The sequence below is a fragment of the Gallus gallus genome, chromosome 4, assembly GCF_016699485.2.
Source record: "Gallus gallus isolate bGalGal1 chromosome 4, bGalGal1.mat.broiler.GRCg7b, whole genome shotgun sequence".
NCBI classification, from domain to species: domain Eukaryota; kingdom Metazoa; phylum Chordata; class Aves; order Galliformes; family Phasianidae; genus Gallus; species Gallus gallus.
Genome location: NC_052535.1, coordinates 12,957,416 through 12,982,528, shown reverse-complemented (window position 1 = coordinate 12,982,528; position 25,113 = coordinate 12,957,416). Strand labels below are relative to the sequence as shown.

General features: G+C 46.0%; 1 protein-coding gene across 5 annotated transcripts in view; it reads right to left on the bottom strand.

Annotated features, from left to right (window-relative positions):
• Positions 1-11,525: 11,525 nt before the first annotated feature.
• AMOT (angiomotin) overlaps positions 11,526-25,113 on the bottom strand; it is a 58,385-nt gene continuing 44,797 nt past the window's right edge. For all 5 annotated transcript variants that reach the window (XM_046940505.1, XM_025150357.3, XM_046940507.1 and 2 more), the window contains 6 exons: positions 19,972-20,121; positions 17,039-17,229; positions 14,648-14,770; positions 13,790-14,022; positions 12,732-12,956; positions 11,526-11,735 (listed from right to left, as the gene is read on the bottom strand). In XM_046940505.1, the coding sequence (XP_046796461.1) occupies positions 11,635-11,735; positions 12,732-12,956; positions 13,790-14,022; positions 14,648-14,770; positions 17,039-17,229; positions 19,972-20,121 (1,023 nt within the window). In that variant the 3' untranslated portion in view covers positions 11,526-11,634. The remainder of the gene's footprint in view (positions 11,736-12,731; positions 12,957-13,789; positions 14,023-14,647; positions 14,771-17,038; positions 17,230-19,971; positions 20,122-25,113) is intronic.

The following is a 25,113-nucleotide window of genomic DNA, read 5'->3' as shown; positions in this document are numbered from 1 at the left end:
CTCCTTCAGTTAACTAGTAATAAAAGAAGCGATTGCTTTTATTTCAAACCCTTGCACCCCACATGCAGGAAATCCAAGCATCTCAGTGGTAGACCAGGTAAATGCTGGAATACCTCTTTAAAAACAACGTTAAGAGCAAAAAAGCGACAGTCTCCAGCAAGCCGTGCAACGATCGTGTGTTATCTGCTCAGTTCCAGGTTCACCTGAGGTTTCGGCAGCAGCATGCAGAGCTGCTGCCATGTGTAATTAACACCCGCAGTTATTCTTACAGATGGTTCTCTGATTTTGTTCCCTAATTCATGCAAACCGAGCATAGGTGGCAGGCCGTCCCACAGACTACCTCACAGTGAAGACATGCTTCTGTCTCTTTCTCTGCCACAACCACTGACACATCCCATAGGAGGGCATTAGTCTCTGAGCAGGTTGAAGCTGGAGAAGAAACAGCTATTTTCGTGTTTCCAGCCATATTTCAGCCCTCTTTGTGGCAAGAAGGGACTCACGCTCCTGCCTTGGCAGCCTTGCTCCTCGGAAGCCACAGTTCAGGGCTTCAGAATTTTAAGCTGCTTGGGAGAACGGGGATAATTAGCAACAAGGCCTATGTATTAAGAACGTGCAATTAAAACGCACTGGGCTGTAATTTATGTCTTACCCTTCTGTGCGCGATAATTAATGCGGTGAGAGGCTATGCGTAGTGGAGCAGCGAGGAGCAGCGTGCTGGCAGGGGATACCAGGACAACAAACCCAAGCATAGGAGCCACATTCTACCCCTGCACCCCTCGATCCCAGAGCAGCAGGGTGCTACATGCCTGTTCTCTGAATATCAAATACCAGAACATCAGTAGGAAGGAGAGCGTTCAGGAATATTCCCTGTTCCTGTGGTGTCCAGCAAGAGCTTCGATGCATTTGCAAGAGCCCAGCTCACTCCTCCAGAAGTGTTGTGGTTTCCAGCCAGCTCTGCTTATGGTCATCAGCCTCGGTTTGCCAAGGGGAGCATCCCTGCCAGCAGCTGCAGGCAGCAGGGCAAGTGCCGAGCAGTGCCCAGGGCTGGTGGCTCGGCATCTGGCTTCTGTGAAAGATGTAATTAGCAGCAATCATCACACATGAGCAGCAGTACACTCGAGAACTGGGTGAGTATGAACGCTGGGCAAGGGGATGTCTGCCTTCAAGTGAGAGAAGCAATAGCAAAATGGAGATGAACGCAAGAAGTGCTGTCAAAGGAGAGCCTGAGGCCGCAGGCAGAGCTGGGGGGGTTCAATGCATGGCATACATTGAGCTGTTTTTTCAAAGAGTTTAAATAATGTACCAGCAGCCTGGCAGGGAAGCAGGACTGCATTTTGGCAAATCCCCTCCCATGTACCTCCCCTGGCCACAGCCAGCAGGCTTTGCCTGATGCCCTCACAAAGGCTTCCCAGAGAGCACATTTAACTTTTATTTTTTTATGGTGTCTGACAGTTTATTTTTAATTAAGGCTGCGCTGGAGCAGGAAGGGGAAGGGTTGCTGTGTGCCCAGCAGACGCTTGTGGTTGTGCCAGCCCCAGGCTGGGGAGGGGGCTGCAGGGCGGGATGGCCGCTGGGGCGCAGCCACACTGCTGGCGGTTCCTTATCAGAGTGGCACCTGTCATAAGTCAATGTTCTAAGAAACAAGAAGCGAAGAAACTCTCACAGGTTCCACTGCCCCCAAGACATCACACCTGACAAGTCATTAAAACCCATCTTTTACGCTTACAAATTACAACGCACGTGGCATCCCTCTGGAGAACGTAGAAGTGAAGAGCGGCAGAGGTGGCAGCCCCACTGAGCAGCCCCATGGGTGCCACACCGGCCATTACGTGTCCCCGCTCTCACACGGCCCCAGTCCAACCAGCAGCAGCGGGGGAAGCCCAGCGGGCCCAGATCCCCACACAGGACTGCTGGAGCCGAGCTGCTCCTGCTAAGGCCAACCCAGAGATCCTGTCTTGGGTGGACGACACGTGTCGGGGGTGGGTCCGGCCTTCCCTCCTTGCTTCGTTTCGCATACGCGCGCTGCCCTCAGCTGGTTTCTAAAACCAGGCGTAAGAGCTGGCTTAATTACGTTAGCAAATGGCTCCCAGGAAATAAGTGCCGCTTTTATGGTAGCGACCTCATTAGGCGCTGTTAAATTGGGCAGTAACAGACATCTGGTGTCTGTGACATCACTGCACCAGCGCAGGACCCCGCCGTGGCACTGCCGCTGCTCCCGTGGCCGTGTGGGCCGCCCGTACATCCCCACAGCGCCCGGCCGCGGGCTGCCCACAGCCGGCACTGCGCGGGACTGCAGGGCGAGGCGAGGGGAAGGCGGGAAGCGGGGAAATCCTGAGGGAGCTGAAAGCGCACTGAAATCAATAGCCAAGCTGTGCGGCAGAAATGAAGGTAACTCATGAACTCTTACTGCATTATTTGTTATTCCTCCCGCCTTGGTGCCGAATGAACCTCCAGCTTCAGAGCAAAGCCCTCTCGTGCGCCAGGGAAACCCAGCCCTGCACCTGCAGACGGCTCCCGCGGGGTGAACAGCGGGTGCTGCCGGGCTGTCTGCGATCAGACACACAGAACAGCCGCGATCCCTCCCGGAGTGCGCGGCCCCAGAGCTGCACGAAAGCCCCATGTGGGGGCGGCTGTGCGCGCTCGGGGCTGCAGCAGCAGCAGCAGCAGCAGAGCGGGCGGCCGCGGGCGGGGCAGCTCAGGGCCCAACTGCTCCACGAGCGACGCTCAGCACTTCGCCGAGGGCAGCCAGCACTCCGCCTAAGCCGGGTGTTTCGCACTTAGAAAGACACCCGCACGTGAAGCTGCGATGGGAAAGAAGCCTTTTTTAGCAGGCTAGGGGGTACAGCGGGTGGCGCGCCCTGCAGCCGCACCTCAGGACAAAGGCTCCACTGGGCCGCGGCACCTCTCGCCCTTCCCGCTCCGACCCTCCGCTGCAGCAGAGCGCCACCTAGGGGCAGCCCGCCGCTCTGCTCCCACAGCCGTCCGCCGCCGCCCGGAGCCGCGACCGCTCGGGGTGACGGCGGGCTTTGCTCTGGCGGGAAGAGAATGGCGTTTCAGGTTTCCCGGCTCCGGCTCTTCTCACAGCGCACAGCGCGCTGCCGCGGGAACGTCTCGCGCCTGTCGCAGCCCGGCGGCTCTCAGCCAACCAACCGGCACCGCACCGCCTGCTTTCTGAAGTGCAGAGGAGTTTCTTCAGGGTCCCCGCGAGCGCGGCTCCCTCGCTGCGCCGCCGGCTGTGCTTCGCTGTCGGTCTGTTTGTGGCCTCCGCCGAGAGTCCCGCCCTCCCGCAGCACCATCGGCACCGTTTGGGTGGCGAATGAGACGTGCCCCTCACTCAGCTGTTTACGAAGCACGAAATAGTCGTTTTCTAAAGCATCAATATTTAGGAAAGTCAGCAGCCGGCTCCCTTCTGCTTCCGGCGGTCAGCGGGAACAGTTCTGCTCAGCTCCAGGCTGAGATGCCGTTGCAAAACCAAACGATGCTGCTAAATGCAGTGCTTTGGTTGAACCTCCATGGAGCAGATGTTGCTTCCCGTGAGTCAAGAGGGGAACCAGATGGGCTACTTTCCAAAATGCATCCCTGCCTGAGCATCTTCCCAGGGACACCTCCTCTCCTGCACTAATGGCTGCAGGAAAAGCAACACGAGGAACTTCAGCTCTCCAACAACCCTTTTGGGCTTCAAATCCCCCATAATTAAAAAAATACAGATGATTTCAGCCCAGCTCTGTGTCTCAAAGATAAACATTGCTTTCTTTCCCCAGCGGCCCCTACACAAAGGAAAAAGAGGCAGGAGGCTGAACTGAGCCCTGAGAGCTGCTGGGATGCTTTGTTTGGGGTTTATTTGCTCTGGGCGCTGGGGGATAGCTACGGCGGCCTCCTGAAAACAAAGGCCAACCCCACACACACGTATGGAGAAAAAAAAGTGCCAGTGAAATGTTTAACATTACCCTAGAACAAAACTTCCCTGGAATCCATCCCTGGTGTCCCCATACATATGGTTTCGTTTCTCCTTTCCTTCACACACACACCATCAGAGAAAGGAAAAGCAGCACCAGACGTGCGTCCCCAGCGGTGCTGCTGCTCTGTGCCCAAGGGGCACTGGGCTGGGCCGTGCTGCTGCACTCAAAGCCACCAAGTCGGTGTGCGCACAGCATGACGCCCACAGCTGTGCCGGCTGTTACAGCTCCATGTCATGTTCTTACTTAGCCATCACCACCTCGGCTTCTGCTTTCAGATGATTTGCACTGGCGCAAATGCAATTACATTCTAATGATTATTTGCTTCTAGACTTAGGATGCACAGTGCAAAGGTTTCCCGTGTTGGAGTCCACAAAGCAGGTTGGAGGAGGAAGAGGAGAAGGAGGAGGAGGAGGAGGAAGGAGGTCTCCCATGCGTGATTTAGGAGGATGAGGACAAGTACAAGCTCACCCTTCACCCTAAACCTGAGCTTACTGATAGCTAGGGCCAGGGTGTGGAACAGAGAACCTAGCTGTTCCCTTCTGTTCCTGCTCCTCTTCTCTTTCCCCTTGTGGCTTTATTCCCCTCCACACCCTCTGTCCCTTCCAAAGCACCTCTGCAGAGCTTCCCCATAGGCAGCAGGAGTGGGATGCGGGACAAGCAGTCACCAGGCCCCAGCTGCCCTGACCCTTCTGAGTTTTACCCCTCTGAGGCCGAATCACCCATGGTGCAGAATTGGAAGAAACAGGATCTGCTTCGAAAGAAGGGCTGGAAGTCTTAATTCTTAATTAGCTGCTTGCTGGCACTCAGCAATTACTGCTGTATGGCACGGCCCAATTATGGTACTATTAGCTTTAGTTCTCTGGAAATTCAGTGATTAATAATACTAATAATTCTGCTGACCTCAAAGTAATTGCAGAACATTAAAGGAGAAAACTGTTTCTAATTAAGCAATCCCCAGTCCTTCTGTTTTCTCTGTTTTTTGGGAGCCCGTGGTGCCTCCCGCCGGGCTGTCACTGCCCCGGGGATGGGACTGGCAGGGGGGCAGGGCAGGCCCAGGAAGCAGCTTTTTCCCCCAAGAGGTGACATTCCTGGAACAATTTGGCATTTAAAAACCAGTCTGTGTGAGCCATAACCACACACCCTGCGTCCAGCTTCTGACAGGCTCCAGCATCCTGTTGAACGTGTGCATGTAGACATACATACAGGCCTTACACTTCAGAGGCTCGCACTTCTCTTGGCAAAGGATCAGTGGAGGTTCCCTTCAGAAGTTTTCCTCTAGCACACAAAGTGAAGATTATCTCCTGCAATCACTTCCCTAGATCTAACCACTGCCCTGAAGGAGCCTTTGCAAGGCCAGTCCTTTGTTGCCATCACATTTTACTCTTTCTTGCAAAATTCAGCAGTGTTCCAAACTATATAACGTGCACCCGCTTTGCTTTTCTTGGGGGGGCAGAAAGGGAAGGCAAAAAACCTGCTCCTACAGAGGTTAACCTTTTAGTCTTTTTCTCCTCTTCTAAGCCCCAAACCTTGGCATGCTGAGGGAGCTCTATTTACAGTGATGCACCCGAAAGATGTACCTGCGACAGCCTCTGATGGATGGTGATGTCCAAGAGGGCATGTCAGCACGTTCCCAAAGGAGACAAGGGGATGTGGAAACCTAAACCAATGCTGCACAGAGCCGAGTATGCCAGGGCTCACTGTGGGCTGTTTGGCAGCAGCTTCCTCCCGGCTGGGCTGCTACCAGGGTGCTTGTTGCAAAACGTCCAAACACTTCGCTCACACCCATTTGCAGATGGGCCGCAGTTGGTTTGCTAAATAACCTGGCTATTAGCAAGCTTCTGTAGCTGTGCTGGGTTTTTGTTGTGTTTTTGGATGGCTTTTTTTTGGGTCTTGTTGTTTCAGCTCTGGCATGCCAGAGAGATTTATAGAAACAACATCAAAAGCCCTGAAAGTGCAGGGGATATATGCGCTAAACTGACCAGCGGCCTCCAGATTTGTCAAGCTGCTATTTATTAAAGCACTGGCAACCAAGGGAGGCTATAACTATGTTAAGATCAATTCCAAAAGTCAACAGTGAAAAAATGCATCCATGCATCTGCTGACCACTTTCAACGAGCTTTCTTCCCCACAACCCCTGCTCCTTCCCCGTCAGCATGATGGGAGAGGAAAAATAAATTGGAGACAAAAGTAAAAAACAAAAACAAAACAAATAAACAAACAAACAACCCCTCCCGAAAAAGGACCAGTACCTGAACAGAAAATGTGTTGGTCTATTGGAGGCCGTCATGTAGAACATCCACGACTTCAGGCTACTCACGTGGGGTTGGACGTGGGCTTCTGAAAAGCACTGCAGCAGCCAAAGGAATGGTGATGGGCAGAGGCTCTGCAGCTGCAGGCTGCTGTAAGCAGTGCTGTTGGTCTGATGATTAAACAAGGGAAGTCTGCAGCTCTGTGTGCAGCTGCAGGATTGCTCAGAGAGAAATCCAACAGCCACGGTTGAGGGAAGAGACTGGAATGAACAATTACTTTATCTTGCAAAATCTCCTATCGGGTGAAAACATGAAGACAGATGCCACGTGGCAGCAAGAACTAGATGAGGTGATTATGTTGGTTTATGATCAATAAGGTCTTCCTATTTAGAAAATTCATCATAAAACAAACTGCTGAATGGAAAAAAAAATTGAAAACACAGGATCCGTTCGTTAAAAACACACAAAATACTTTTATAGCTAGCTACAAACGTAATGGCAGACATTTATAAAGTACCTTCATACATATTTAAACTTACTTTTTCTTTCCTAGAATTAGAGCTGCCATAATCTTCAAAGACTTCAGGACCGTTTCAACAGCTGAATAACAAGAGAGCTCATTCAGAAATTACAAAATAAGCTTAGTTTAAATACAGAGGGAAAATAATCCACAAAATTCACTTCAATATAAATTTATATTAAAAACATTATTATCTTGATACATTTTCTGAAGTTGTGAAATGTTGAACTTTTAGTATTTCAATCTGTGCTTTGTTGCTTTGGAGCCAGGAGTAAAGCAGTTCGCTGCTCACTTGTTTCTGGCCCTTCAGACTGCATGTCTGCTGAAAGGGAAACGGGCTTTAAGCCATTTGCCCCACAGAGCTGCTACTCTGTGACTGGGAGACCCGAATCCCAGAGCAGAGTCCCCTCTGGGGATCAGTGCTGTTCTGCAGGCAGCAGGAGCCAGGCTCCAGCTCAGAGAGCAAACGGGCGACTCCGTCCCTGCTCTCTCCAGAGGCGAAGCTCGGACACTGCACTGCTCCCACTGGTGCCCAGTTATCTAAGCATCACCACTGCTCATGCTGAGCAGAGACCATGCTGAGTGAAAGCAAGTATTCAAACACCTCAGAATTTGGAGTCACAGGGATTCTGCTTGAGTTAGGAGGGCAGGTGGTTGTCTTTTCCTTAAACCTCAATAGTTTAGCACAGCCCTCAGGGTAGAGTTAGACACAAAAGTGCAAAGCAGATGGGTTTCAATGCTTCTGAAAGCCTCAAAGGTGGTGTTGCTGGAAGTCAGACTCTAAAACAAACTTAGAGTAAGGTCTTTTTGAAAAGAAATGTATTTTCTTCATAAATACAGTACAATTACATTTTACAATGTCTTTTTACTTTCTAGACATAAGAATGCTAGCTTTTAAAAAACAGTTCCTATACAAATACATGGAAGAGAAACCCACCCCACAGCCCCCACCCCAGCCCAAGCTGCGCCAGCCCCGGAGGCAGGGGATGCCTGAGCACCCCGGGGCTTTGCCATCCTCACTGCCCCAGTTCATGTGGCCACCATTTTGTAAGCATGGAAGATGCACATCCTTTGGAAGAGGACATCCTTCGGCCACAGTTATCAGGATTCGCTGCAGGGGTACCAGCAGTGGTTCCTGTGCTCTGTCCTGGCTCACGGATGCAGTCGGCACATTCAGCACGGGCTCATGGAGCAGGACGTATCCTTGGAAATGATTCTGGCCTAAAGCCCCGCAAGTTCCCTTCTCTCAGGCGACCTCAAAACCAAACCAAAGCTAATGGTAGGGCCTCACACTCTTCCAATTGCCACTAACGTGCCTGCAGAGGCACAGACCACATTGAATTTAAGCTCCCTGCCAGCATTTGCTTACCTCAGCCACCACACCCTGCAGCCTCCGGGGGAGCAGCTCAGATCCCCAGGGGTCCCCCAGACCTCAAACAATGATGGCTGTAGACCGGGAGCTGCCAGGCAGGAGCTGCTCAGAGTTAACAAGGAGACTGGGCCAGCCGAGAAGAAAAGCCTCCCGACCCCAGCCTGCTCCCTGAGCATCACATCTCAAAGGAACTGCCTGAGGAAAGGACTTGTGAGTTTGGCCAGTCTGTAAGTAGGGAAAGGAAAGAGGAAAAGTAACTACACTTGATTTTCTTGTTTTGTCCTACAAAGAAGAATATGTGGCTTTTTATTTTTTGTATAAAAGCTACAATTCTGCTTCTAATATCCGAGTTTAAGAAAAACTCTTAGTCTAGAATTTTGGTTTGCAAAGAAGGTCGTTGCAATCACTGTGTTAAAAATCACATTCTACTAGAAACAAGCTCTACCAAAGGAAAAGGACCTAGGTGTGCAGTTTGTCTCCTTAAAGCGGTTTCTGTTTAAAAACAAAATAAAAATCTGTACAGGGAGACTGAGGACTATAGTACACATCTTCCTCGAAGAAAGCAGCGCTATTACATTCACATAAGGGTGGCTCTGAGGAAGGTCGAGGGGAGGACTACATTCCTGATGGCTGTGTTTGTCAGCACAGGAAGATGACCTCAAACTTCCCCGTCAAAAGTTTTGGGGGTTTTGTTTTTGGGAGAAATCAGAACCATAATGCAGGGCAAAGAACTTGGCTGAAGGAATGTGAGAATGCATCATTTGCTTCCAAATTGACTTCCATTGGCATACAACCACTGAGATCACTGCAGTCCCGACGGCTTGGACCGTCAAAGACCGCCTGGCTGCCGTGTCCGGAGGAGACAGCCACCGTGCAGAGACTATCTTTTACACACAGAAAGCTCTTATGTCCTGTTTTTGTTTGTAAAAATAGGATGCAGTGGAGTTCAGTTTGAAAACAGTGAGTGACAGAGAATAAACAAACTATTTTACCTCACCCAGCCAAACAGCCAACACCGACTGTGGAAAAGCAGTCTTATAAAACATATTGTATCTGTAAATGATCAAAATGTTCCTAGACATTGCAGAATCAATGTGGATCAAGTGAGCTGGAACTGTTTATCCAGAGCCCTGCAGCTGCAGAACTTCTTTCTCACTGCTAAGAAGCACTTGTGAAAACGGAATATCATTTTTTCCTGATTTTAAAAGAATAGAAAAGCGCTCCAACATCTTTCCCTCCCCTCCCACAGACACCCCAGTGGCATCCCATCTCCCTTACTGTTCAGTCTAAGCCCAAACCACATAATATAATACAGAAAATGATGCTGAAATGGTAGAAATATGAACATAGTGGCCTAATGAGAAAAGCTTCTCCTGCATTTCCAGCAACTGCGGAGGAGGAAGAGAAATCATTCAAAATCATCAGAGTGGGCACTACTTCATATGATAGGATGAAATTAAGTCAAGAGAAATAAATGTAAGGAATAAGAGCAAAGAGGCTGTGAACAGTTTGTCTAGAAAAGGGTGGAGAATTATGTCAAACTGATTATTAGAATACACTTAGGAAAGGTCTACTGTATGATGCAGAGCAGTGTAGACCCATTAGGCAGAGACAGTTCAAGCCTTAAAGTGCAGCTCTGAAGCATGTCACATGGCAGAGATGGAAGGGAGACTGGGCAGCCTGCTAGAGAGGTCACTGGTAATGGCAGGCCACTTAGATTTCACCTAAATGTTGTACATCATATGCTTTTTGCCACCCCTGACTTCTGTGGGCTAGGAGTACAGGCTGAGGAATACTAACAAGCAGGAGATTTGCTAGAAGCAATGGGAACTGTTTGCCTTGCTTTTCCAAGCGACTGTCATTGGAAGACAAACAGAACCCAACTCACTGCTGATCATTAGGCACTGCTACGTTACCTGTGCAGCAGGGAGAAGGCACTTCCCTTCAGCTCCCACCCCTCCATGGTAACATTCACATTACACCTGTTGAATGGTAAGGCCATTTCAACTGGACACCTTATCAGTAGTGTCAGCTAAGTAGGAATTGAGGACATTCACTAGCTGTTGGATGATTAATTGCTGATTTTCCTTTTTTTTCTGAAGTGAAATGATCTGAAATAAAAATCTGGCTACTCTAACGTTGCCCAGAAAGCTGAGGCTAGCCAGGTTGCTGACCTGTGACTACTGGCTAATTAAACATTTTAACATTCAAGTAAAAAAAGTTTTTAATAGAAATTAATAATGAACTGTTTTAATAAAATGCAAAGACAGTAACAAAAATACTCAAACATTTACGTCTATTGATCTTAGTATTTCCTTACAGCATCTGCAACCAAAGCACTGCTGTATTCTTGCTAGTCCCCAAGGATCTGAGAACCTGACAATTAGAATGTGTAACTTCCTTCTGTAATGCCTCTGGGTCTTTATTTAAGCTGCTTTCTCCAGTTAGTTAAAGAAAAAATATTTTGGAAGGACAGAATTTGCCAACTGAAACTTTACACACAGCTCTTGTTTAAACCTCTACCTTTGAGGCTTTGCTACGTAAAAAAGAATCTATTATCTCCCAAAACACAGGATGTACAAAGGAGAGCATGGCAAGTATAGAAAAACCAGCTAAGGACGCAGTAGGTTAAGTTGTAACACTGGAAAGCAACAGGGCTTGCCACTTGCACTACTGTAAACTGGGGGAAGTTTCACTAATGCCAATGAAATTACAATGGCAGAAATCTGATCTAACAGACCAGGACTGAGTCAGCAAAATGTCCTTTTTTAATTTATGTAAAACATGAATGCAATATATTACTTACTATCCACTGTATAAATTATTGAACAAGTACTTACGTATAAGACTACGGCAATTTTTTCGATGCAACTGAAAATGTGAAATGTTACATTAATCACCGGAGTCTTTTTTTTTTTGTTTTAAAGACATAATACAATCTGGAAAACAAAAAGTTATCATACTGAAAATGGAAATCTTTCCAGGCTATGAATGAGAAATATCTATTCTTACTCAGAGTGAAAAGATAAACTCCCTTGATCATAGCTCAGATTTATGAAAGCTTCTCAGCTTGAGGATACCTGCATCCTGAAACCATCAAGTGATGCTCCCAACTAAGTCCCTGGCTCCATCACTACAAGGCCATTCTGCCCCTCTTACTGTGTTCACATTGGACAAACAACCAACAGCTGTGAGAGCAGGTACTTCTGTTTAAGAGACAAGACTTTAAAAATACTGATATGAAATATAAGACGTAGTGAACCTAAGTTCTTGGTTTTTATCCAGACATTACCAGATCCAGTATTCAACAAGTAAGGGGGATACTTTCAAATAACAAGCACTGTGGATTTTTTTTTTTTTTTTATAATTTAGAACAAATTATAAATTAACCTGTCCATACTTTTGAGACATAATATACAAGAGCAAACGGCTGAGTGTTCTTTTATTACTCAGGTACTACAATTTCTTCCCAATAAAATTGTCTTTTAAAAAAATTCTTGCTATTGAATCCCAGCTCAGATCCGGTACAGGCTTTCAGATGAGGTATTCTACCATCTCTCCATCTGGGAGGTCCTGCCCCATGGTCTGAACAGGGGCTTTTCTCTCGAGAGTGCTGGAGTGGAAGAGTGGCCCATCTATGTGATGAGGGAAAACAAGAGAGACAATCATAGCTGTAACTTCAATCACAGATGAACTGTGAGCACAGGATCAGAAAAGTGAGGTTAACACTGTAAGCCATCTTCCGTCATTGGCCAAAAGACAGCTAACAACTTAGCAGTTAGTATAAAAACCACAATTCTTCAAATATGTAAGATATTTTCTGAAATTCCCTTTTGGTATCTCTCATGGATACACAACAGCATATAAAATGGGAGAAACTTCATTTAAACTAATGCAGCCAGTGTACACTTTCACCACAAATAAAACCTGTTCCCCTGCTTCCCTCAATGCAAGATGCACAGCAAACCAGCCAAATTCACTCTTCCATAAAGAACAACATAATTGTAATGTGTCTGTAAGTAGAAGAGGCAAGGTTGTGTAATCTGCATTGATTTGGCAGAGTGGACTGGAAAATGAGCAGCTCTTGCCAGCTCGGAGCTCTGTGGGAAGCAAATTCAGCCTCTGCGATTGTCACTGTCAATGTGATCTACTTACACCACTGCTGAAGTTGGTCCTGCAATGGGACAGTGTAATAACGAGACAGCTTTATTATGGTAGTTACCCCTCCTTCTTCTGTCTCCCCCTTAACTGAGTCCACTTTGCTCTGAAAACCCACTAAAACATGATGGCCAGTTTCTACAGCTCATTTTCATATACTATTTAAAGCCCACAGACCACTCTCAACTTACTTCAGAGGAGACTTGCATATATACCTGCTCCAACTCTTAAAGCATGCTGTACCTCTCTACTCAGTGTGTCCATGCTTATCATACCACTCTGAAGGCACTATTTTTTTTCTTCAGAGTGTTTGAGATTTCTCAGAACAGGGCCAATCTTGCTTCTGAAACCCACAACAAGTAAACCCAGCTTTCCTGGACAGAAAAAGGGACAGCGGAGCCTGCCCCATGGAGCAGAACTGCCACTGAGCCAGTGGCCCGGGCCCCTCTGGGAGAGCAGCTGAGCTTCCTTACCTGTTTTGTCAGCACTATAGGGCAGGCTGGCAGTGGGGAGTCGTCCTGGTGTGGGAGCTGCAGGGGAAGGTGCAGCTTTGCTTTGCTCGTTCCCTCGGTCAGTCTGGGTGCTGCAGTCCCGGCTGCCTGTTTTAGAGTGGGCTGACAGCAATGGGGTGGAAGGAAGGACAGGAGAGGGCGTGGAGGGAATGGATTCGGAGCGATACTCTGTTCCCAGCAGAACACCTTTGTGGAAATAGGGAAGGAAATTTCACAATCCCAAAAAACTAACTGGAATCAGTCCTGCCACTCTCTGTAGTACTTGCTCTAGGATCTGTGCTTTAGTTGTGAGCTCTAATTTACTTTTCCATAGCATCTTTCACCACCTGGTGCTAAAGTACCTGAAGAGTAGCAGTGTTCTCGTGTTGCTGCTTGCAAAGATAAGCAAGCTGGCACTATCATCCTACTTCCCTGATTCTGAGCAGTTGCTCAGTTGTGGACGGATAAATCTGCACACCCTGAAATCAGCTGTAAGAGATTCTCATTTACTTATCAGAAACGTAGGGAAGACTTTTGGGTCCAACTTCTTTCCAGAAAGAAAAACATCATCTAAGATTCCCTTTGATATGATTTCCTTTCTCCAAACAATAGTGCCGAGCCATTCCAGACAGAAGTCATGTTAGTGCAGGCACAATTCTATGGGATGGCAATCCTGATTTGTATCTCTGCTGGCTGAAGGAGACTTTACACCTTCAGACAGCTGAAACAGCCCAGCTGAAAGCAAGTGCCTGGGAACTCTGAAAACCAGATCTCAAATACTGCTTATATCAGGTACCAAACCAAGTGGGAATTAAGGCTGAAAAATTTTCATGACTGAGCCTGGACATCAGAAGTCACTGCTTCCCCAAAAATGATTAAAGCAAGCAGCTGCTGCAAGTGTGTTCCATTCTGCTTGCAGGCAGTTTTCCTGCATGCTAAGCCAGTCAATCTGTCTGTCAGACATCTACCTTCTGCTGTTCCTCCCTCCCCTATAGGCAGTGACTGGCATATCTCAATTGTCACCATTACTTAAAAATTACCTAGGCTGCCTTTCCAGCTCTTGTCCTCCCTCTTCTCTTCCAGGATGGGAGTGCTGCTCAGCGTGGATGAGTGGGACAGCAAGCCCGAGCCAGCATTTGAGATTGACATCAGTGACTTGGCAGGCCTCATGGAGGAGAGCTGGTCTGTCTTACCAGGCTCCTTCCGGGAGCGCTGCTGCAGAACTTTGATCATGGCGTCCTTCTCAATGATCTGAGCGTGCAGAGTCTTGATCCTTTTTGAGGACAAAGGACAACAACGTGTTTGAACTTCCATCACTTTGGACTGAGGCCTCAGCACCCCACAGCTGTGACTAGAACTCTCCTGGGCATTCAGGGATGCATGGAGAGGACACCCTGAATACTGACTGCTCACCCTCCATGTCATCGTGTATGAGGCCTCCTGTACATGTACATAGAAAGCTTCACTGAGACACCCCCTCACCTCTGGCTACTGGAAGCTGCTCTAAGCAGGCATGGAAGAGGCTCTGAAGCAAGGTTGAGAGTTATGGGTGGGACACGAGGCCAACAGAAAAAAAAAGAAAAAAAGAATATTCACAAAGTCTGGGGAGTGCTTAACTGTGTGGAAAAACTCTGGGGAAAAACAGCTCTGTGAAACATTAAAGTGGCTCGAACTTGGGGTATGATGAAGATGCCCTGAAGAGAGAAGAATAAGCTAGACACAAAATCTAAATACAGGTTTTGGATTGCTGTGCAGTTACTTCCTTGGTCAAACAAATGTCTGGCATTCTACATTGTTATTGGTGAAGACGTGAATTTCTGGTTCTGAGGCATCTGCCCAAATAATTGATTTAGAATCCCTGTCCTAAAGTAGCCAAATAGAAAAAAACTGCATTTTACCTTCCCTCCATGTCCAGACACCTCCTGTTGGCAAGCAGGATCTCTTCCTCCTCCTTCTGAATGCGAGCTTCCAGCGAGGTGTCATAGCTAGGGTTAGGTGAGTGGCTGATCACTGTTGTGTCCCTGGGAACAAGCAGTAGAGCAGATGAAGGGCAAGATAAGGGCAAGATAAGCATGCTGTTTTCCTCCTAGCAGTGCTAAATGATTGCTCAAAAGTAACAAACAAGAACATCTACTGTTTCTGAGTTTAGGCTGGTTCAGTGTCTTTTGAAAATCCCACTCCCAGTCCTAATGAAAGGAGGATTATAAAAATATGCAAATAATACTAACAACAGTCAACTTGCTGTCTATCTCAGGCCAGTCTATGATCGAGATTTACTGTGCTAACTTAAACAGATTGATGGGGCAAATCCAAGGAGAGAGATGGGAAAAGATAATATAGAATGTTAGGCACTTTTCTTCAACTGAAAAAGTACAAACTTTGCTTCAGATGCAAAGCTTTTTCCCCCTTCTCTTCCAAGAAGTGGGTATCTGAGTATCAAAGGGAACCAGGCATTAAAGTTTCTTAAGCAATTCTATGCAACTTGATCCAAAAAATTTAAGAGTGGGCTGAAAACAGTTTAAGATCAATTCCACGTAGTGCCTGATGTTAACACTGTAATGGTTGTTCATTTCATTAACCAAAACATAATATGTCATGCTACTTGTTGCTGTACAGTCAGAATGAAGTCACTGTACTATGCTCTATACCACTGTAAGATTCCTAATGCTTAGGAGCATGTTACTGACATAGCTATGTGTTAACATAGTAATAATTAAAAAATTAGTTGGAGTTACCAATAGCTGCAATTCATTGCAATAAGAAACTTGCTCTCTTAGACCCAGCTGCCCTAAGAACTGTCTGGTAAATGTACATTTAACCCTGCAAAAGTTCAGATCAGGAACAGCAACACACCAGTGTGAAGGGCATAGGAAGGTCTCTCAAAGAACCCAAACTTGACCCAGGTTCCTACCTGTGCTGTAAAGCATCCTTCCTGCAACCCCATCTTCCTAAGGGATGCTATTTTCCCCCACCAAAGAAAAAGGAAAGCAAATTTGTGTGCAGTGTAGATGAGGTTACCGTTGCAATTAGTGAAATCCCTTACAGCCTGTTTTTGAGAAGGCTATAAGAAACTGCATGTAAACTGGCAGCAGTACTGTGGAACAGTTTATTTTAAGGGAGAAGGAGCTAGAAGGAAATGGAAAAGTAGAGGTTTGCTCTTTCCTGACTGGAAAGCATTCTTTGTTCATCTAACAAAACCTGAACAGGCCTAGCACATCCCCTCTCACTCCATGATAAACAATAGACCAGACCCCTATTTATCAGTGCATGCTGAAAATACAACATAGCCTCTAGGGCCAAGCAGTATCAAAAGCCTTTAGAGAATCTCTGGGGAGGCAGAAAACAGTTCACAAGAAGCATCAATACCCCAAAATAACAGCCTGCTTGGGGAGCAAGATAAGTCTTTAAATGCTAACACAGCAGATCAGCAACTCTCCCCCTGTAATTTCAGTATGATCTTACGTGCTAGGAAGCCAGCTGCGATAACATCCCTATTTGAATCTTGTTCATGAAACAATCTAAAATAAAATCTGCTGTTAAGAAACAGAAACCAGTGATCAATAAAATTATATGTAAGCACTACCTGAAGTTAAAGAGTTGCTCTCCAATAACAGCGCTTGTTTACCAGCTAGCTGAAGACTTGGGCCTATTTATAACCATAATAACTGCTTCTATACGGCTGCATTGGAATGTGAGCTTGTTACCCAATTTCAGACACACTTCCCTTCCCAATCCCACAAGAACTACTCTCTACACACAGCAGAATGTTTGGAGCAGAATTTCCTAGTAGATGTTTCTGGTTAGTAACCATGTTGAGGACAATACCACAAAGTAATTTGCAAAAACATTCTGGAGAACAAGCAAGCCATTCAGGGCAAACGATGTGAATCACCAAACTCACCCCATCCCACATGACTTCAGCAAGGACTGACTCCTATTTGAAAAGGAAAAAAAAAAAAAAAAAAAGAAAAAAACAACCCCAACAACCCTCCTCACACATCTATTTTTGAAGCAACAGCTTCTAGGAATGGCTTAGGACAACTCTAGTATGGAAAATGGCTCTTGCATGTGGGGGAACGTTGCCTTGCAAAAAAGTTTCTTATAGTCAACAGTCACACAGCTCCCAGGAAAAGCAGCCAAGCTCCACTTGTATGCAGAGGTTTGAGAAGATGTGCAGACCACAAGGAGAGGTACTGTGGGAGGGTGATATGACAACACTGTTTTGTGGAAAATATGATATTCAACAGGAAAAATAAGATAATCCCTGTACTGTGAATAGTTTAATTTACCTCTGAGCAGCCACGGTTGCAGCTGCATCTAAAGCAAATTGTCTCATCACACTCTCCTCCAGGTATTTCTGTTCCCACTTGGTCATGTCAGCTTCCAGAGCAAGAATCCTTTCTTCCTTCTCGCGCAGGAGTTCCATAAGCGCCGTGGCATTGTACTCAGAGACGTTGGCAGCCTGAGATGTACCCTGTCGCTGATTTTGAAAAGCAAAGCAAAGAGAAGTTTCAGGATGTACCTGTCAGACTCAGGGTTGATTGGTCTGCTTTTCTCTGAGGGGTAGGGGCTGGTGCAAGAACACCCCAGAGTGAACTTGCAGTGGCGATGCCACGCGAGACAGACCGTGTGATCTAATGGTCTCCTTCAGAGTTTGACCTGCAGGACAGTGCAGCCTCCCTATGTCCAAACCTGGAAACAAGCTCACATAATGCAAGCCAGGCTCCTTCTATATCCAAATGTTGAAGCTTAAAAGCCATAAAATACCAAGAACTGCTCCCAAGAAAGACAGCTTAAGTCACAGAACTTGTGGTAGGCAGAGCTCGTCAATACTAACAAGTGGGTATCTGAGATGGAAAATACTCCTTAAGGCATTTTCCCACATGCAAAGCCACAAGAGTGTGTCAGGGAGCTGGACATGCTGCTCAGGTCAAACGTCTCTAGCCTGTCCATACTGCCTAAAGTAACTCAGACTTACTTTCAACACCATTCCAGCAAAACACTAACTAGTGTACAAGATTTATCAGAGTTTAAAAAAAATCCAGAACATTTGTATAGCATTTGAATACTAAATCAACATGATCTTTGTATACCTGTGGGATTTACTTGATGCAGCGAGGAATGTGACCACTTGGAATAAGGAGAAGGCTGAGGTCCTCAATGCCTTGTTTACATCTGCCTTCAATAGGCAGATCAGTTATCCTCAGGGCACTTTACACCCTGATCTGGAAGTCCAGGATGCCACGCAGAATACACCCCCAGTGATTCAGGTGGAGACAGTTAGAGAGCTCCTCCTCCATGTGGACTGTCACAAGTCCATGGGACCAGATGGGCTCCATCCTAGAGTGCTGAGGGAGCTGGCAGGCGTGATTGCCGAGCCACTCTCCACCATCTATCAGCATTCCTGGTTACCTGGAGAGGTCCCAGAGGATTGGAGGCTTGCTGATGTGACTCTCATCTACAAGAAGGGCTGTAAGGAGGATCTGAGGAACTACAGGCCTGTCAGCCTGACCTCAGTACCAGGGAAACTTATGGAGCAAATCATCTTGGGTGAGATCACACGGCACGTGCATGGCATCCAGGGGATCAGGCCCAGCCAGCATGGGTTCATGAAAGGCAGGTCATGCTTGACCAACCTCATCACCTTCTACTGGGTGACCAGACACTGAGGCCCTGGAACGTGTCCAGAGAAGGGCAACGAAACTGGTGAGGGGTCTGGAGCACAAGTCTTATGAGGAGAAGCTGAGGGAGCTGGAATTGTTCAGTCTGGAGAAGAGCAGGCTCAGAGGAGACCTCACTGCACTCTACAACTTCCTGAAGGGAGGTTGTGATGAGGAGCGGTTTGCTCTTCACCCAGGCAACAAACAGGACCCAAAGAAATGGCCACAAGTTGTACCAGAGGAGGTTCAGGTTAGACATGAGGAAAAACTTTTTCTCTCAGAGAGTGATCAGGTGCTGGAATGCACTGCCCAGAGAGGTGGTGGAGTTGCTGTCCCTGGCAGTGCTCAAGAGGCATCTGGATGAGGAGCTACGAGATATGGTTTAGTGGCTTGTGGTAGCAAGGGTAATGGGAGAAAGGTTGGACTAGATGATCTTGTAGGTCCTTTCCAACCTTGTGATTCTCTGATTCTAAGTAGCTGGTGGTTAAAGATAATTTAGATCTAACACAACATCTGGAAGACAGACAACCTTTCAACCCTTTCTCTTAAGTCAATATTAAAAAAAAAAAAAAAGGAGATTTGCTGTGCTAAAAGTTCAAAGATAAAACCGATAGTTTTATATAGAAATCTTATCTGGGATTCGTGTTATACTTGACTTAAAAACAAATTGGGCAGGTAATCTGTTTTACATTCAGCTCAGAATTCTTAAACCATGACAAGAAAGTTAATTTTTGCTTTGACTAAGGCTCAAAGTCAAAAGTCGGGTGTTCAGATTACCTCATCTTCCAAAGGTAACACGGAAGAAAATTTACCGAATTATGTTAACTCCTACTAAAAGCACTACAAAAATATAATTATGATGTAAATATCTGTTCCTACACAGATGTGGCAGTTGAGGACCAAATTTAACCTGAAACTCAACATGAATTAGAATATAGGTGAACTGTCAGGTTTGTACATTATTGGAAATATGATGCAGGCCTACACTGGATGCAAGCTGAAATAAAACTAAATCCTCCCATCTGATTTGCAACACCTCTGCACAATCTACTTCCCATCCATTTTTTTCCCCACTGAAAAAGACTCACACCACAATTCCAAGAACATATTCTACATGAAGCTTCCGTTTCCAACAACTGCATTTACAGAACTGGTTTTGAGGTTTTGACAGTTTTGTGTACTTTTTTTTTTCTCATATAAAAACTTTTTGAAGGGCCTTTCATTTCAGTCCAGTTGTTATTGACTTTTACTTAAAATTTCAAACTGTAAATAATGTTTTAAAAATAAGAATTAATCTAACCAGGTTACCTAAAGATAGAACACCATCTAGCTATATGGCTCTCTTATCACAGGATGCATAGACTGTTGCTCTTTTATCTAAATTTTCTGGTTAGAAAGGAATAAGTAAATCAAGTAAAAACAGAGGTCAACACAATAGTTTCCCAAAAGAAAAAATTTGCTGATTTTACAAGATGGAAAAAAAACACTGCCTTTCTTTTGCACATGTTGTGGTGTCAAATCCTACAAGAAGCCCAGCCAGGGCCCAGAGAAAGACAGGATACCTGCTGCATCCGGAGAGATTCCAGCTCTCGCTCTAGCCGGGTCCGCAGCCTATGCTCCAGCTGTTCCCGTTTCTCACATGCTGCCTGCAGCTGAACCAAGGCCTGTTGCATCTTCTCCACTTTCTCAACATAGACCTGCTTCTTTTTGAGCTGAAACAAAAGGAAAAAAAAGCATAACATGAGTTAAATAAGGGGAACTTTTGGCTCCGTATGCCTTGCAGAACACAGCGTTGCGGGCCAGAAGGAACACGTCCACATTACTGCTGTTTGGAGTTCAGGGCAACCTGACAAGCCCGATGTTAGAAGTCCTTCCCATCTCCACCTTCCTGCTAGGTTTATTTCTTCTTCTTGTCCTCAGCATCCCTATGGTAGTGACGGGGAAACTGAGGTATGGATCTACTGTGAAAGACTGAGAGCATCAACAGGCTAGAAAGGGCACCTGGGTTAGTGACGAAGGCATCTGATGAAGTGACTTGGTGCATGTTACTGAGGCACCTGTAGCAAAGACAGCAATTAGAGCTGGCCTGCTGTCATGGTTTGAAAAGTTAACCACGTGACACCTCTCCCTCCCGTCAGGAGAAAGGGGGAAAGAAAGAGGAAAAAAAAATAATTGAGATAGGAAAAACTGATTTACTAAAAGGAATGCAAGAAAATACAGAATAATTAAGAGTAATAAATCAAAACAAACCAAAAATAAAAGCAGAGGAGAGAGAATCAGTCCGAGTCTTTATCAGCAGGCCCTCTACAGCTCGCCTCTCAGAAAAGAGAAGAGAGCTCTTCCCCAATCACCCAGAATTGGAAATCATGCGGAGGCTCCTGGGAAATGCAGCACATCCCAGTGCATCTTCCTCTTGGAGAGTCAGAACTCATGAGAAACCAGGAAACACAGCTCCACAGTGCACTGCGCCTCTGCATCCAACAGCCTGTCGTGGGATGTCATGATTTGGAATACTGATACCAGGACACCTACGAGTTGGGAAGAGCTTTTTCAGTGCAACACTGAAAGCTACTGATGGTATCTTGTTCCAGCCTCACAACACTAAAGTAATGAACAAGATGAAAGCACACGCTAGAGGCAGCCTGGCTTATGCTGGCAGTCCTGGCATTCACCTATCATCTTGGCCTGCTGTGAGCTGAGGGGGCCTGCTCCACTCCTGCCACTGCTCTCCATAGCCCATCCTGCAAACAACTACCATCTTACCTCACCACAACAATGAAAACTTCCATGCTGAGACCCCCAGGAACCATCTTAGCAAGGTCAATTCACAGGTCGCGCAGAACAGAAATGAACTAAAATATGAATAAAAAAACAGAACCAACCCCAGGCCTAACCCCGTTCCAGAAGACAGAATACTGCACACACCGTTTTCTGCTACGGAAATTATTATAATCATTGCAATTAGCTGACCTTCTGCAGCAAACCCAGGGCATTGCTTTCTTAGCTGTCAATGTCATAAACTCTGAAATACGAAGTAGTAGAAAGAAGGCAACTTTTCCCAACAGCCAGAACCAAAGTCCAGCAAAGCACCGCAGCACAAAACACAGATTCTCTTATGCGGGCTCAAAGAGCTGCTCTACAGCCTCATGGAAGAAAAGTCCATTGAGGGATATTAAAGGACACTACTTTGAGCTCAGGAAGTCCTTCTTGGAAGTGGAAAGTATTATGGGAAAGTACCATTTGTTGGTCCTATTTTTGTGTTCCCTAGGAATCTGCTGGAAGTTATGGTGCAAACAGGATACCAGGCTTTTGGGGCTTTGATCAGAATGAAATGAGTTGTTCTTACATCGTGCCTTCCCTCCGGAAAGGTCTTATCACATGTTTCTTCAAAATTTTCCCTTTTCATACTCCTCTTCCTTCAGGCAACCCAGAGACTGCAGAGAGAGAAGTCTCCAAACACTATTAATCCCAGACATGGTATCCCTTTCTTCTCTTCCTAAAGTCAGCAGGCACCTAACCTCACAGCATGAATGCTGCTGCCCTGGAGGATTTTCCCCAAACAACTATTTTATAATAAAAGTTACAGTAACGAGTGAGTAATCCAGCCAAAGGCCTTCCCACCAGTGCATGTACAGTAGAAAGGTATTTTTATGCTTTGATTGCTCAAGATTTCAAACTCGTTTGGGATGGGAGGGACAAAAACGTTTTAAAACAACTTAATAGTCAACTGCTATTCTGCAGAAAATCAATGAAAGCGTTACATTTAATAGATCTTTTTATTCCAGGTCTTAGTGCTTAATAACACTGATTTAAGACTCCAGTAAGTACACCAGCGTTACAGTCTGATTAACAGTAGCTCCAAGTAGCTATGTAACTAGGCAGAAATGATAACTCATGAGTCTGCAGTAGAACCAAGACAGGGCGAGTGCCCAGCACCTTGGCGTTGCATGGGAGCCTGCTTACCTGCACAAGAGTAAGAAATGACCCAATCAGCAGAGAAACTGTGCATCAAGCAGAACAGTAAGTGAAAACATGATCTCTGCCACTCTTCTGTGCACAGAATTAAGGGCGAGGGGGAAGGACAGATCATTGGTTTCTCACTATCTACCGCAAAGCGCTTAAAACTCTGTTCAGTCTTCTAACACAGCGTAAGTACGCTTTGCAAAAGGCAGCCGACAACACCATTTTACTAGTTTCATAATTAATAAACCTGAGAACGTATATAGGTGGATTAGCTTTTTGGCAAGCATTCAAAGAATAGCAAGCGCCCAGCCAAAAAAGAATTAGGACACAGAAATTCCGCTGAAACGTTCACTTTGAAAGTGCTCCCATCAGCCGAACCTGCAGGTGAAACGTTGCAACACAAGCTGTTGCCCAACTTAATTGCACTGCCCGCACATGCCTAATTCATGCACCAGACCTAAAGTACAGGCACAGCTTGTTCAGTGGCTTTTCATACGGCCTTTTTATTTCCCCTCACAAAACACAGTTCATCTTCCTGCATCAATAGGAATTATGAATGTGAGAAAACTTAGGGTTTTTACGTATATTCTTCTGAACACAGAATTAACTCTGACTTCATCTGCCCTCTTGATGCAAAGAGGACCAGAAATAATTCTTCCATGCACAGAGGGATTTCATTACCATAAACTGACAGTATGATCGTATTTTCCTAAGACAGGAATTGGAAACAGAGCTTCCTGAGTATTGCCAGTGCGCTGCAGACATAAGAGAGATGGGAAGAAGGAAAGAAGCCAACGCGCTGAGGCTTGTTCCTGGTCAGCTGCCAAGGATTCCCCACCCTCTCTCACACAGCAAAGAACCCAAACTGGCTGCTTCATGCCAAGGGCCACGGTAACATCTACCACAGGGGAGGTGGCATCAAAGGACGCTGGAATTCTTTCCTCTGCAACAGACCTTGCAGTGAACACGTGCTCTAGATAAGAGTTCATTCCTGAAGCTCTACAAGGATGCAGTCACACCCTTTCATCTATAATTTTAAACAAATTTGACAAGATAGTAATTTTCCTTTTGATGGTATGACATTTAACTAAGAAGCAAGCTCATGCACACATAATGTATTGTAACTATTCTGCCTTGAAGGGTGCTGTGAAAACACAGAGCATTTCAGTTATAATAATATCTTTATTATAACACCTCTGGAAGACCGTACGATCTCAAATAACCTCGGTGCATGTCTGGAAGCAAAGCAGAGCACTTTGGCGTGACTACACTCCTTCCCAACGTTTCCTACAGCGCATGGCACAACTCTGTTAGCACAGATAACTTCTCGTGGTCAGTCCGTGACTATTTTAGAAAACATCTTAGTGAGGTATTGGAGGCCAAGCTTTATGAATGAGGTTTTCTAATTAAATCATTTAGAACAAGAACAGTCACTCTCCAGTTCACATCCACTGTGATGCTCACAAGACTGAGGATGAGAAAAATAGAGAAGGCAAGGACAGGGATGCTGCAGAAGTCTACAGTTTGCAAAAGCATCAACTGATGGAGGGAATACCCCTAGAAAGATTCCTTGGCATCCCGATCAAGCATTTCTGTTTTCGTTTCATTTCCCCTTTTCCTTAACAAGATTGCTCTCTGCATTTGAGAAGCAGCTGGGAGAAGCAGGATACACTTGGGATTCAAAGGCTTCGTTGCTCTTAGTCTGGCTGACCTGAGTAGCAAGCTGTTTCCAAGCTAGTCAGAAAGATTTACAGTCTGAAAATGTCTGCACACCAATATCCCTGACTGCAGGGCTTCCAGCAATGGAAAACGAATCAACCACTATAAGCATACAGGAATGAAATGATTAAACAAACGTATTCACTAAACCCAGAAAACTGAAACTTGTCATAAGAATCTTTCTGCAGAAGAAGAGATTTCTTAAGATGATGTAATGCCTGGCAGGAGGTAACATGAAGATTTCTCTGCTACAAAAAGCATTTGTGTGGTCTAAAAACAATGCTAAGGGACAAAGTGCTTCCATCAGAATTAGACAATTATTACTCTAACTGTCCAGCTGAAAAGGGATGAACATTCTAGAAGTCCAACAAACCCTGTTCTCCTTCAATGAAGGTAGGCTTCTCAGCAAAGTCTTCAGCAAACCAGACCATCGCCGTTAGGGATCCCGGTCCTCACAGAAGAAAAGGCTCTGAAGAAGGCATGGAGGTTTCATGCACACAGTGCAGGGAGCAGGGGCATGCAGGGATGAGCAATTTTCACTGCAAGTCACTGGATGCAAGGGAGGTAGAGCCTGTAACATCCTCCAGACTGGAGCTGCCTCTGCAGGACAAATGTGCTCCTGGGCAGAGAAGGTGAGGGGGAAGAAAGGAACTTCTTTTGCAGAGAGATTCACTTCCAGATGCGTTACTGAGCATAGAACTTTTCTGAGGAAAAAGACAGGACTTCCTGCATAGCTAGCAATGATTCAGAAACCCTCCCAGGCACTCTGACAAACCCCTCTTCTTCATATTGGACAACTCCTATTTCACCAAATTGGTAACACTTGCCAGCATCTGCTCATCTCCCACCCACTACTTCTGATGTCTTCAAAGTCCTTTGTTTAATATATTCAGGGTGTTTTCATTACATTCTGGACTTATCCTAAAGCTGAATCCATTCACATGCAGCTGAAAATGTGTTTCCCCACAAGAATTTGCCTGCTATGGCAGAAATGCAGTAAAGAAAAAGGACAACAAGCATGT